This window comes from Sinocyclocheilus grahami, unplaced genomic scaffold (genome assembly GCF_001515645.1).
Source record: "Sinocyclocheilus grahami isolate Dianchi unplaced genomic scaffold, SAMN03320097.WGS_v1.1 scaffold149.1, whole genome shotgun sequence".
Taxonomy (NCBI): domain Eukaryota; kingdom Metazoa; phylum Chordata; class Actinopteri; order Cypriniformes; family Cyprinidae; genus Sinocyclocheilus; species Sinocyclocheilus grahami.
The window spans coordinates 3,082,442-3,096,791 of NW_015505328.1; the positions used below are offsets into that span (position 1 = coordinate 3,082,442).

The window sequence follows — 14,350 nt, forward strand, 5'->3', positions numbered from 1 at the left end:
ATTTTTTTTTATAAAATGAACACTTTTATTCATATTTTTTTTTTTTTTTTGTGACGCTTGGCTTATGTGAATGAATAGGCTGCTTAGCATTCAGGATGGGTGTGGTAGAAAGAGGTTTAGAAATAACATAATACTAAAACCTTGCCTTATCTCTTGTTCTGCTGAAGCTGACTTGAAGAAGACAATTGCTGTGCTGTTAGATGATATTCTCAACCGTTTGGTGAAGTTGGAAGGGAAAGTGGAAGTTGCTGTGAATGCCTCCATACAGAACATCTCCCATCCTGCTGCTGGTGCTGGCACTCTTCTTGCTGCCAGAGTCACCGTTTCCAGGTCCACCAAACAAAATATGTCTGCTCAACGACTAGACAGACTTAGTAACCCTCTGCACTTCCTGCCACAATCACCTAAAAGATCACATAAGCCACACTCTTTAAAATAGCAAACTGTGGTCATGGACATCATCTGCGCCACTACAGCAAAGACTGAGAGATAAATATATATATATATATATATATATATATATATATATTTTTTTTTTTAGACTAAAGCAGTTTTCAGACATCCTTTTTCTGTTGTGCACATGAGCTTCAGCTTGATTGTTTTGTCTTGTATTCATGGATCACAAATATATTTTATAACTTATGTGCAATATGGAATATAAGATATGAGAGAGTGATAGGATGTGTTTTCTAAATGAAGGCTGATTTTTGATATACGGATGAGTGTTTCATAATGAATCTGTAAAAGACACCATGTACAGCATTATCTCCACAGCTAGCTAACGGTGTGTAGTGCACTTAATTGGATTCCAGAGCGAAGATTTACACGTAGCACCTTTTAATTGTTAAGACTCCGTGCGTTGCAACGCGATAGCTATTGAACTGTGGAGGAAACGAGCTGATCCAAAGAATAATCTCTGAATAGTTGATCGATGGCTGTATTGCAGGTTGATTTGTTTAAGGGTGGGGATATATATATACCTCAGTTGCTGTTAGTACATGAAGCTGAATCCCAGCAAAACTGAACGCAGCATTAATCTTTCAGGAGGAACTGTACCAGACAACACAACTCAATCCATACAATAAAACACGTACAATACTTCAGATGTGTCAGTGTACACATTTGTTTGTGCCAATAATGTGATCAAATTAAAATGGAAAAATAAGTAGGTTTTTCTCAAAGTGCTTGAAATAATTATATGGTTGTACCATGTCAATACATTGTTTTGTTTTTTATTTGGGATATGTCGATTTATAATCTATAAATTACAATCTTATAATGTGCTAATGTATGCTTTTACTCTCTGTCTATCTGTCTGTCTATCTGTCTGTTTATCTATCTGTATCTGTCTGTCTATCTATCTGTCTGTCTGTCTATCTATCTATCTCTGTCTATCTGTCTATCTATCTGTCTATCTATCTGTCTGTCTATCTATCTCTGTCTATCTATCTATCTGTATCTGTCTCTCTATCTATCTGTCTGTCTGTCTGTATCTGTCTATCTATCTGTCTGTCTAACTCCAAGTCCAGGTCAGTTCATACATCAGCTGAATGTCATGAAGCCATTTCTTTCTTGAAAAGCAAGTTCGTTTCTGTTTATTTGGTATATCTCACTCTGTTTGGTCCTTTCCAGGTCTCGCTCTCGTCGCCATTCAAATCGCCACTGCAGCCGCTCTCGGTCTCACTCTCACCGGAAGAAGTCTCGTTCTCACTCCAACAGCCCTGACAACCGACGCAGACGGAGCCAGAGCACATCGCCCACGTCTAACCGCCGCAGACATACTGGCAGTCGGGTGAGTGTCATGGGATAGGAGTCTTAAGTTTAGAGGGACCACAACTACTGTTACTGCAGTTGCTGTTAAAAATATAGTTCACACAAAAATTTAAATCATTGTTTATTTACCATCATATCATTGCAAACCTATATGATATTTATTTATATTTTTAATGAATATATTTTATTTTAATAAATGGCAGCATACAGCAGTGGTTCATAGACAATTGGCAGGGTGCCTTAACAAACATCCAGAAATATTTATTTTAATAAATTATTATTAATGTATTAAAATAAAACTCTAAATTAAAATCCTGAAAAAAAAAACTTCAATAATACCCCCTTCCTCCATAATAAAAATTTTTATTATAGGAAAACATACTGTTCTTGACATTTCTGCAGTCTCAAAAAATAACTACTTCTGCTTTATTAATTTAATATGTAGATGTTTCCAGTTACTGTTAACAAAGTACCGTTAAAAAGGTTTCGAAAAAACTTTGTTATACTTGCAGCAGAAATACCAGAAATATCTTAGTCATTATTGGTGATATTATGTTTGGAATAATATCATTAATATTTGTTAATAAACAAAGATGGAGAAAAAGCTTTGTCATCTTGCAGCAGAAATTCCAGAAATATCTTAAAGCCTATAGAGCTTATTTAGCTCTTCCCCTTTTCAGCACTGCGCTTGTTGTCTTCTGTCTTTCTGTTTGTATTTCCGCAACGTGAAGGTAAGGTTGTTCGAATTTATGAATGAACCGCTTGTTTTAAAGGGGTCATATGATGCGATTTCAAGTTTTCCTTTCTCTTTGGAGTGTTACAAGCGGTTCGTGAATAGATAAGATCCCTAAAGTTGCAAAGATTAAAGTCTCAAACCCAAAGAGATATTTTTTATAAAAGTTAAGACTCGTCCACACCCTCCTAAAACGCCTAGTTTAAACACGCCCCCACATGTCGACATCACAATGTGGGAAGATTTGCATAACGCCACCCAAATGTTCATGCAAAGAAAGAAGGCGTAACTTTTATTCTCGCTGTAGTATTGTTGTTGCCACCGCCGCCATGTCGTGAAGGCGCTGCGTGTTTCGTTGTGAAAGCGAAATGACTTTGTTTGGCCTTCCAAAAGAGGACACAACTAGAAATCAGTGGTTAAGTTGTATTTACAACACTGTTCCAGAACAGTTCAACCCAAATATTCAGATATGAGCAATGCATTTTACGGAGGATGAGGACTGTTTCCTGGGAGAGTATAGCTTACAATGCCGGTGTTCTGACAAATAATGCTGACATACAGCCTGTAAGTACGTTTTCATATTTAAAGGATTTGCCACTGATGATTCAAACACGAGTTTTGAGCAGTGTAGAGTAGCGCTTGTTGTTTGTCGTTTCTCCCATCACAAATGCAGACATGGTTTTATGTTTACGCGGCGCGATGCAACGCGTAAAAAGACACTTTTCAGACCAATGTTCTTTTCAGTACAGTATGTGGAAAATAATGTGTTTTTTGAACCTTAAACCGCATAAACACATTTCATTACACCAAATAATGTTCTTTTTTAGCAACGTCATATGACCCCTTTAAAAATCACATTTGTCATGGCATCCGCTTATATACATACATACACAATACATATGATGACATTCGTTTACTCTACAATAAGTAAATTCACTTCGCCAGCTAATTACTCTTCAACAGTGGTGCTATAGGGCTACCGCAAAAACGGAAGTTTAAGAACAAAATTCTAAAACTCTGCGCACTTGTTTCTCTGAGCCATAAGGTCTGTATGGGGGATATAGTGTTGGACAGTGTTTGAGTCAAAAAGTTTAAGAACCACTGGTATACAGGTTTATAACATCATAATAACAGAAGTGTAATTTTCCGGTGAACTATCCCTTGAAATCACTTTAATTCCCATTTTTGTTAATTAAAAGATTTTACATTATCTCAGGAAAAAAAGTTATCAAAATGTCACTGGGCTGGTACTTTTTCCTTTACCATTAAGGTATAATTATGTACCATTTGGGGGTAAATAAGGATCAAACAAAGGTGTACTTTTTAGTCTTTGTACCTTAGGGTACAGCCCCATTGACAGCTTCGTGTCTTTTTCTCTGAGAGTGTAGGCTTGGTTATCTGATTTTGAACCCTACACTTAAAATGCTTTAGATCAAGAACATGTTATGTATTTTTTTTAAAGTGATGTTTTAATTGCTAGTCTTAAAGGTGTGTTTCAGTTTTGTATAAAATGCATACAAACCCCCATCACAGCCTCACAGGGACAAGCATGACTGTCTTTAATAACCCCTTTCATTCCTTCTTATTACATCAACAGAGCTCATACAGCCAAGACTCCAAAAAAGACTCGCACAGTCATGGTGACGCCAGGGTATGTGGACCTTTCTTAACCTTTTAACAATAACCACTAGACCAAACAAGTCTCAATGTTGCCTTTTAAAGGGGTTAAGAAGTCCATGTGGTGACTTTTGGTTTTTAAAAATCACTTAGTCTTCCTGCAGTGACTGTGAAGTCCTTCAGACAGCTCATGCAATGACCATATTCATACTGTGATGCCCTAAGACATGTTTTGTTGGACGGAAAGCTGTAATGTTTGGTTTTGCATCAAAATCTCTTTAACAGGGGTTATTAAATACTGTCCCACAGTGATCCGGAGAAATTTCAGAGAATTAGGCAGTCATGTTGACTTGCTGCCCCACCAGAGAAAGCAATGAAGTATTTCCTGAAAAAATGGCACATCATCTCTGTTGGAGGGGTGTAACAATAAACACACAGGAACCTAGACTGGTTATTACATATGAAAGAAATGTTGAGCTGCTTTCCATCACATCCAGTAATTATTTTTAATGTCATTGCATGTGAATATTTTCTATGGTATGAAATTTGAAGGTTCACAAAAGGAGGTAAAGAAATGAATTACAATGTGTTTGCTTTTTTCCCTCGTCAAAGATACGATAATGTAAATTGAATGTTTACGTATCTGTATGATCAGTAATATTTGTGTAAAAAAATGTTACAATTGTTTGTGTGCAGTTCAATAGTGTTAAATGCAGAATTTCAATCACACAGGCAATGTTTTATTTGGTCATTGCTCAATTTTTGGTATTCTCAATCTTTTGTCCTGTGTACTAGTGCTGACATGTCTGTCCCTCTTACAGGCCAATCCAGACCCGAACTTGTGTCTGGGTGTGTTTGGTCTCAGTCTGTACACAACAGAGCGAGACCTGAGAGAGGTCTTCTCACGTTACGGCCCTTTGGCCGGTGTCAATGTTGTCTACGACCAGCGAACGGGACGCTCTCGTGGTTTTGCCTTCGTTTACTTTGAGCACATCGACGATGCCAAAGAGGTACATCCCCAGCTGGAAATGACCTGCCAATGCAAGTTCAGTCTAAGCGGTTTAGTGATCCACTTAATGGCATCTTAAGGACAACTTCGGATTACCTGTTGTATTCTAGTGAACACATTGATTTCGGTACATCAGTAAAATCTGGAAATATCAGGCAATTTGTGATTTACAGGACTGGAGTAGTCATGAAAATTACAGTTTATATTTAATTGGCTACATATTGCACTCATGTCAAGTAAAACTTGCTTCAATGCACTAGTAATGTCAATTTTGTGAGTGAATGTTTCTTTTGAAAGGATTCAATATGTTAGTTATGTTCACACATCAGTCTGGATGATCAATTAAAAAAATCGGTCTACATTTGTTAACTAACAACGAGCAGTATATTTTTATAGCATTTATTAATCCATGTTAACGTTAGTAAAAATCAGGTTGTTCATTGTTTGTTTGTTCACAGTGCATTAACAAAATAAGATCTTTTTTGTAACCAAGTAGTTATGGTGTCCATTGACTTCCACTGTATGGATAAAAATTTCATCTTTTATGGTACATTGAACAAAAAGTCGTACAAGTTTGAAATGGCATGAGGATGAGTAAATAATGTCAGAATTTCCATTTGAACCATCCCTTTAATCCTTAACAACACTAAGACATTTTCATTAATATGTTTTTCAGACCTTCATTGAGCACTCAAAAATGTTATTAGATGCTCTATGACTGTATATCCTGTCTAAACAGACCATTTATCCCTCACTACAGGCAATGGAGCGGGCTAATGGCATGGAGCTGGATGGAAGGCGCATCAGGGTGGATTATTCCATCACCAAACGTCCACACACCCCCACACCAGGCATCTACATGGGTCGGCCCACACAGTGAGCATTTTGCAGGCCAAAAATAACATTCTGACAAATAAGCTGAACTAGTATGGGTGGTTTGTACCAACACTTCAAATGTGACTCTTTTAGTAATGGAGGTGGGAGCAGCAGCAGCAGCAGTGGTGGTGGTGGTGGTGGTGGTGGTGGCGGCCGGAGACGAGACTCGTATTACGATCGTGGCTACGACAAATACGACCGTTATGACGAGTATGACTACAGATACAGGTAACACTGAATATATACTTCAGTGTGTCAAACATTTCTAGTGTTTCTGTGAAGGTTCTTATGAATTCTAATCTCTTCTCTTTTCCAGCAGGAGGCGCTCTCCGTCACCTTATTACAGCCGGTACAGGTCTCGCTCAAGATCTCGCTCATACAGCCCACGTGAGTGGATTTAAAAGCCTTGAGCAATCTGAATTTTCCACATATGCCCAAATACATGCCTGCTTGATAAGCCACAGCTTCTAGAGTGCATTACTCATGAAATCCCATTATTCACCCGTTTGCCCACTGAATCATGTACCATGTGATGGACATTTTAATTGTAGACTCATTCTAATAGAACGTTTGTGTTTCGCAGGACGATACTAAGAAGATCCTGAAGATTTCTTTCTTTTTGCCTGTTTGCATGGAGCTATACATTTATAAAGACATGTAAACTCACTGTACTAGAGAAAGATTTGTTTTATAAATGTCTTAATTTGTAGACTTCCCAGTATGTAAGGTTTGTGGAGATCATAAATACTGTCGTCATGGGGTTTTATGTGTGAGGTTTTTTTTTTTTGTAGTGTGCTCGTAAGGTGTGTTTCCTATATACCGGGCATCTTTTAGCGGGGAGAGTGTGTGTGTGTGTGTGAGTTGCTGTACATCCGAGGCAGAGCATAATGTACTTGAGAGCAGGCTGAGATTGCTTCTTTATCTGTGAAAAAATACCTTTATTTTCAGGATTGTGTTGCTTTGTTTCTTTCTTAAGAAATAAAGACCTTAAAATAAGTGTTTCTTTTTATTATGACAAGACATGCTTTGATGTGCTACTTAGTCTTATTAATGTTCTTCAAAGCTGGGAATACAAGCATAATTTTTTCCGGTAATGTACTATACAGAAATGAATGCCAACTTGTCTTAACATTTTGAATGCTGAATTTTAAAAACCACGGACGAAAAAAAAAGTGAAAAAAACAGATCTAATTTATCGCTAAGAAATTAGTTTTGCAGTGCAGTTTCTAGCATGTAATTAATGTCTATGGAAAAAAAGTGTGGTTAAAACACATTCCAATATCTGAAACGCAATAATTGTCATAATTATTAATAATAACAGGTGAAAAGAACATTGATAATTTGCATTGTTATCAGTATGTTACAATAAAATGTGAACAAAAGATGTCTTTAAAAATTTCTTTATTAGCACCTTCTATTAAGATTAAAAACAAATCATACAGAAATAATTTGTACAATACAATGGTTGGCAGTAACGTTTTCATCATAAAATTCAAGTAAATGTTTTTGCATTTTTGTAAAACTGCTTGGAACATCACTAATAATAAATAACCACTAATAAACAGTGAAAGTCAAAGTTGAACATTCCATTAAAGACAAACTGAAGCCGTTATAAAAACTGAACTGAGAAGCCTACGAAAGACAGCTGTTTTTTTTTCAAACCATATACACAAGTTGCTTAAACATGGGTTGAATGCATGCTGCTGTCACGGTTTGTAGTATGGTTAACATGAGGTCAAGTAGAATATGATATCAGTGATATTTCAGTAGAATTTTTAGCCACTTTTCACTAAATATTACATTATATAATGCTTAACAGACCAATTAATTAACATTCAATTTGTTACAAATGCCAAGATACATGAATTCAAATATATGCATGTTTGAGTGAACAGCTGATCTTGAGATTTATACAGAGCCACTTCAGTAGTTAAAACTTTAAGAGTGTTCACAGGATATTACGAGAAGCTTTCGTTTGTGAATCTGTAAATGTGTTTGAAATCATCCATATTAAACGACCAGAAAGGCACACAAGGTACTCCATTAGAGCAGTGTGGAGCACTTGGCTACATTAGACTGTCGGCCATATTGTTTTCACCTATCCAGGCATTTCAGATTAGTGGAGTGGAAGAGTAAGGAAGTTCTGAGACAAGACCGTTGCTTCGATTTCACTCCCTGATGTGGCAAGGAAGTGACATGAGGCCAACACTGCTAAAATGTTATTGAAAGTACTTTTGAATATACATATTAAAATGTTCAGAGACTATAAAAAGACTTTGGTGGACCAAAAAGTTCCAAGTCACTAACTGCCTCTCTTGTAAGTCATTGAACTAATAATTTTGTTACTTCTCTTTATATGAGATCGTATTTTATGCAAAATTGACTAAATGTATCAGCTGTCAGTGTATTGTCATAATAATAATAAAAAAAAGATACTTTATCACATCACAATTTTTTTTAGAAGACATTTTTTATATGGATTATATAAGACTTTATTCTTTTATTGTGCTGTGGGGCATTGAGTTAATAAATATTACATTCGCTTTAATGTACACATGCCATGTGTAGCTTCTTTGTAAAGAAAAAAAAGATCACATTAAATGTCATCTTCATACTGTGCATTTCTTTACAATTGTTCACTTTTTTAAATCCTTAAAACAATACTTTAAAATTGTTAAAAATGGACATCCTCACATGTGTCAACTTTCACACAAAATAAGCCACATATTTAAGTCACACTACTTGTGTACAACATCTTTTTCCTGGTTCTACCATTTTTATTCCTATGTTTTCAGACCATCTCAGCAATTAAAATGACTGTTGGGTGCAGTAAATAACAGTCTTTACTCTGTAGAATCTCCTTGAATTTTCATCAACGTACATTATCAACCTGGCCACCTACAAACATATCAGTGGACACATGAAAAAAAATGAACTAAATGCATTTCTAAATCAATTTTAAAAAAAAACAGTCCATACCAATTATTTCAACTGGACATGAGAAAATTAGAGCACACTATATGACCTCCCATGTCTTCAATGGCAACCACACCCATTAAAACAGAAAAAATACAGTATCCATTTCTGAATTAACTCGAAATGCTATAAACTCTGGCCTTAAATTAAAACCACTCAAAATATCACAGCCTGCAAGTACAAATTTATTATTATTCTTGCACTTTACAAAAATAATTTCCAGAAACCAAGGGCATTCTTAACCCTTAACGCCAATGTAGGCTCTTAAACAATTTATATTTATTTAAGGATGTAACAACTTATGTCTATCTAGCTTTGTTCTGCTTGAGACAATGAATATAGGATTGGACTTGTTTTACAGGTCTGTTAAGATATTCAGACATTATGCACTGCACTCAAACAGGCCTCTAACCAAGCATGTATTAAACATTTAAACAAAAACTCTTTTTATTTCCAATCCTCTGTTCGTTAGCTTAAAAAAGAGGCCCTGATAAAGTTTGCAGTGCTTTGATTTTTGAGGCCCCCCAGTCAAAGGTCAGGCCCACCTCGTCACACAGGTTACGCTAACTTGTTTTTGTTCTTAAAATGATTTGAGACAAATATTTGTCTATCTCAATTTTGTTTTAAGCTCAGTAAAAGATAATTGAAAATAAACGTATGAATTTTAACAAATACTCAAGACTATACAAGGACAGTTTTATATACAAATAACTTATGTAGGCCAAGGTTTGTTTATTTTTTTGTTTTATTTCTTTGCTTTTTTTGGACGACCATCATCATAATCATCATCATCATCATCATAATTTCATAAAAAATGCAGTATGTATGAGTATGAGAAGTATCTCAAAATAAAATATCTAAGTAAATATGTAAAACTTCCAACTTTACATAGTGTAAAGCACAATAATAATAATACACATTTCTGATTACGTAACTTTAAATTTTACATTTGAGCTTTCAAAGTCAAAAACATTCTTTTAACATTCTTAAAAACAGCGAAACAGTATAAAGTGAATGAATAACTGAATGAACGTACATACCCTAAACAACTAATGACTAAACACTCAACACATTCCTTAGGATGATATTAGTAACCTAAAGAAGTTTGTTGTATGTAATTGTAACGCAAATAAATGAACTATATGAGTTCTTTGACAGAAACAAAGGAAACAGGTAAAAAAAAAAAACTACTGGAAGTGAATCAGTACCGCCATTTTCTGTATAAATACACAGTGGTTAATACAGCCAAGAACATAAACATCGACTAAACTGTCAAAAAATTATATCCTTAAAACATAATCAACAGAAAAGAAGTAGTAGTCGGTTTCCAACAAATTACTGGTTCAAAAATAACGTTTACACGAAACAAAGCTGGTGGCTATAAACAAAACTTCTGTGAGAGTTTCTGAAAGCAAATCTTCGCATAAACATGGCGTTAACTGCACACAATGTTCCATACATTCGCTCAACAGGCTCAAAACACGCAAAAAGTACCTGAAATCTGAAACGATACAAAAAAAAGATACTTTTCAACTTACATCACAAAACTTCTGTGAGTTTCTGAAAGCAAATCTTCGCATAAACATGGCGTTAACTGCACACAATGTTCCATACATTCGCTCAACAGGGAGCATAGGCTCAAAACACGCAAAAAGTACCTGAAATCTGAAACGATACAAAAAAAAGATACTTTTCAACTTACATAGTGCTTAATTCCAGTGTTCTTCAACGAAAGCGAAGGCAGCAGTTGTTGCTTTTGTTAGCCTTTTGTCTGTATATAATATATAGGCTACGTACGTATTTATTTGACCGTTTGGGTCCCTAATTCGACTTAAACGGCAAATTATCCCGAGGCTTTTAAGTAAAGCCCGTACATATTTTTCGTCTAACCGACATACTACACTCAATCCGCATAATTTACTAGCCTACATACACAATGTTTTCCTATAGAAACCGTCTCCCCTGACGGGTGGAGCAACGGGTCGCATTCCTTTCCAATAACATGCATTTAAAGCAACTTCACAAACGTGCTGTACGAATGTAGGTTTAGTGATTCTATAAAGCACGTATTCATTATATCACAGTCTATACAAAAGTTTACAATAGGAAAAGGACGGTGCAAAAAGGGGGCAATAGTATGAAAATAAGCATCCGATCTGACCAACGAATGAGGGGAGGAGAATCCCCACATGTGTGCTAGACAAAAGGACTGGGTATCTAAAGGCATTGCATAAACTAAGACTTTCCGCCACATCTGTAAAGAAACAACCAAGTTTGCAGAATCAGAAAATGTTGAATATATAACACATGCATGCGAACTGCCTCGAAATACCTCATGAAAACGAAGTCCTCCTCCATATTTTCTTTTCTTTGCATGTTTTTTTTACCTTTTAAACTCAAACAGAGAAAATGTATGGTGCATAATAAGTTCCGGTTTCTAATTTTGAAACTGGATGAAGTCATTCTACCCCATAGTAGACTTTTTTCGCGCCTGGATTTGTACCGAAGAGCTGCGGATGAAAACCAATGAATGAACAGTCGATGCAGCAGTCAGCGAGAGTAGAAAAGCAGAAAGGAGCTGCGCTCTCATTGGTCTCCTGTTCGACCAATAGGAGCTCATCATGTGCGTGCCATTCTACAGTAGTATTTCAGTTGTGCTTAGCATCCAGGCCCATGCTGTCTGACTTTACCCACAATAACACATTGAGAAATCAGATGTTGTTACTTTTTACACTTTTAGTTGCCATTTAAAGTTAATATCTATGGCATTAAAAAAAGCTAGTTCTATTCAGTTCCTAATTAGGATTTCAGGACTCTTTGTACAAATGATTTTAAATGAGCAACGTGGCAGTTTTACTGCTAATATAGAACAAAACGTGATCTATGGCTTACTCTAGTTCAGTGTGTCTGCCTTATATTGGTAAGGCATAATCTGGCATAAAAGTAAATCGTCGAGAGAAAAAAAAGAGAGAACCCGCCATTGCTTATGCCATAAAAATATTGTTTTGGAAAGATGGCCAGGGCTGAAAATTAAATAAAGTTAAATTCATTAAATGATACAAAGTTGAACGTGTATGATACAAGGAGAAGTTTAATTAGGCTAGTAGTATCAAACAAGGACGAAATTAATTCGAAACCATCACTATATAACGAAAGTGCTCTTAAGGTGCAGAACATTAACAGTTTATTTTAAATCAAATGATCTCGAACAATATGCATGCTTATGGTTGTTAATATTGTTATAGAAAAGTGTACAAATGTATCAGCATGATTGTCTTTGATTCAAATTAGGCCTAAATTAAACGTGTGTGGGCTTCTTTGTGGAGCTTAGTAAATCAAAGACGAAAATATTTTAGGAATATTTCTCATTTAATTTAAACGCCAGGTAACATTCCAAATAAATTACCTAAATTCACTCAAATTAAATTAGGACGCGCCAACACAGAAAAAAATCCTGACGTGACCGTCTGATATAGGCTACGCTTTCCTATCGGCCTTATGGAAAACCACGAAAGTCATTTATTGGACATTTTTGTTCGGAACAACCCCCAAGCAGTGCCTCACATCTCGCGGATTCCAATAAGGGCGTAAAATCTGAATCCGTCTTAATTCATAGAAATCTGTCGAACGTGTCATATCCTAAACTTGCGAAGCAAATATTATACGACTTGAATATTTATCAAATCTGACATTATATGCGTACAGACACATCTTTTAAAAGAAAACCAGCACGACCTATGTGTGTATGTGTGTGACAGAATAAGAGGGGGAGCGAGAGAGAGGCGAATAAGGGCGTGGGCCCAGCGTAAATGTCTCCGCTTTATGTGGAGGCGATTTTCAGGCCGCACATCCAGATATTATGCAACTCCAGTCTTTTTCTGCGGAACAGTGAAAGAAATGTGGCGAATTTTCGGGGAAGAAGTCAAAGGAATATTGCATGAACCAACACACAGGCCTATGATCTCCTCCCCGCTGTGTCAGAAGGAGGCCCGCCTTAACCACTCGCCATTACCACTTTTCTATGTTCCGCATGGCCCTCCCCTTTCTTTAGGCACCGGAAGTGTATATTCGCTTTGTTCAATCTGGTTAGGTCACGTTACACTAGGCCACAGTTGTCAAAAACTGTAGGTATGTATAGTTAAGAAGAAGCTGCGTTAGAGTAACGCAAAATGCTTCACATATGTCTCCGTGTAAATAATTATACGTAGTTGCGCGTGTAGGATTTTTCTTCGTGGAATGGGAGAGAAAAAGAGAATCTCGCTTGATTGAATGTGGTCTCAATTGTTTAGAGGTTTACCATAACCCTATGGCATGTATGTCATACAGTGTATAGAAAATAGAGTAAGAAATAGTGTAGATGCTGTATGAATGGCAGCCCCTCCCCCTCGTCCCTTATATGGCAGCCCACCATAAGCTCAGATAAAGCCTCAGCGCTGCTTCCAAGCGTTGTGAGGCGAGCGTGCGTGCAACGCCTCTTTACAACTCCACCAACCAATAAGAGCGCAGAACGGCATTAGTAAAGAAAAGTCCACCGAACGGAATATCATTGAACGGGTACAACGAGCTTTTTTGCACGGGATCTCTGCAAATGAACGTAGAGAGGTTTTACTCTCTCTCTCTCTCTCTCTCTACCCCAGCCATCCCTGTGCCATTTCCCCCAATCCGACACTTAATTGAGCAACCGGGACACCTCACGTGCAGGACTGATTTGTAGTTTGAACACGTGGCTCATTGAAAAAGGCAGAAGAACTTAGGTTTTTTTTTTTTTGGTTTCCCGTTCTCTCGATGTTATTAAGAGGCGGTGCCTACACAAACAAATGTGTGTGACAATTTAGTCGCATCGCCAAATAATAAAGAAACTTTCTCTATCTTCCCGGCCCTTGCCTCGCAGAGGTGACGGAATAAATAATTCAGCGCGTTTAAATCAAGAGCAAACACGAGTGCGCGCACTCGTCCATCAAATATCTCAGTAGCTTGGAGTGATTGGGAGAACACTCCCAGACCCTCCGCTGAGCGACAGTGCGGTTCTCTCTCTCTCTCTCCAAACACTGCCCATCCGAGCGACGCGATAAAGGGCTGCCCCTCTGCAACACGGTCGCTCTTTTCCGTATACAACAAAATGAATAAGCTCTACATCGGGAACGTGAGCGAGCAGGCGAGCGCGCTGGACTTGGAAAGTATCTTTGAGCAGTGGAAGATACCTTTCAGTGCACCCTTTCTCGTAAAAAGTGGCTACGCGTTTGTGGATTGCCCCGACGAAAAGGTAGCGATGAGGGCCATTGACACTCTTTCAGGTGAGACTTTTGTGCGTAGCCAATGTGATTTTGTCCACCCTCCAAATGAATTACAATGCACATGCAACGGTC

The 14,350-nt window shown here is 37.1% G+C and overlaps 3 protein-coding genes across 8 annotated transcripts in view; all 3 read left to right on the forward strand.

Annotated features, from left to right (window-relative positions):
- The window catches only part of LOC107592015 (coiled-coil domain-containing protein 126-like), a 9,505-nt gene extending 8,993 nt beyond the window's left edge, over window positions 1-512 (forward strand). For 2 of the 3 annotated variants that reach the window (XM_016281352.1, XM_016281351.1), the window contains exon 3: window positions 168-512. In XM_016281352.1, coding sequence (XP_016136838.1) covers window positions 168-439 — 272 coding nt within the window. In that variant the 3' untranslated portion in view covers window positions 440-512. The remainder of the gene's footprint in view (window positions 1-167) is intronic. The other variant, XM_016281350.1, reaches the window with a different exon arrangement.
- Window positions 513-1,515: 1,003 nt separating this feature from the next.
- Window positions 1,516-6,769, forward strand: LOC107592067 (transformer-2 protein homolog alpha-like; the record flags this gene model as incomplete). The annotated part of the gene is made up of 8 exons (XM_016281427.1): window positions 1,516-1,529; window positions 1,633-1,792; window positions 4,104-4,157; window positions 4,945-5,133; window positions 5,893-6,008; window positions 6,102-6,236; window positions 6,325-6,395; window positions 6,592-6,769. Coding segments are annotated over 8 exons (750 nt in total), but the record flags the coding sequence as incomplete, so codon positions are not given.
- Window positions 6,770-13,550: 6,781 nt separating this feature from the next.
- The window catches only part of igf2bp3 (insulin-like growth factor 2 mRNA binding protein 3), a 39,067-nt gene continuing 38,267 nt past the window's right edge, over window positions 13,551-14,350 (forward strand). For all 4 annotated transcript variants that reach the window (XM_016281354.1, XM_016281355.1, XM_016281356.1 and 1 more), the window contains exon 1: window positions 13,551-14,278. In XM_016281354.1, coding sequence (XP_016136840.1) covers window positions 14,104-14,278 — 175 coding nt within the window. In that variant the 5' untranslated portion in view covers window positions 13,551-14,103. The remainder of the gene's footprint in view (window positions 14,279-14,350) is intronic.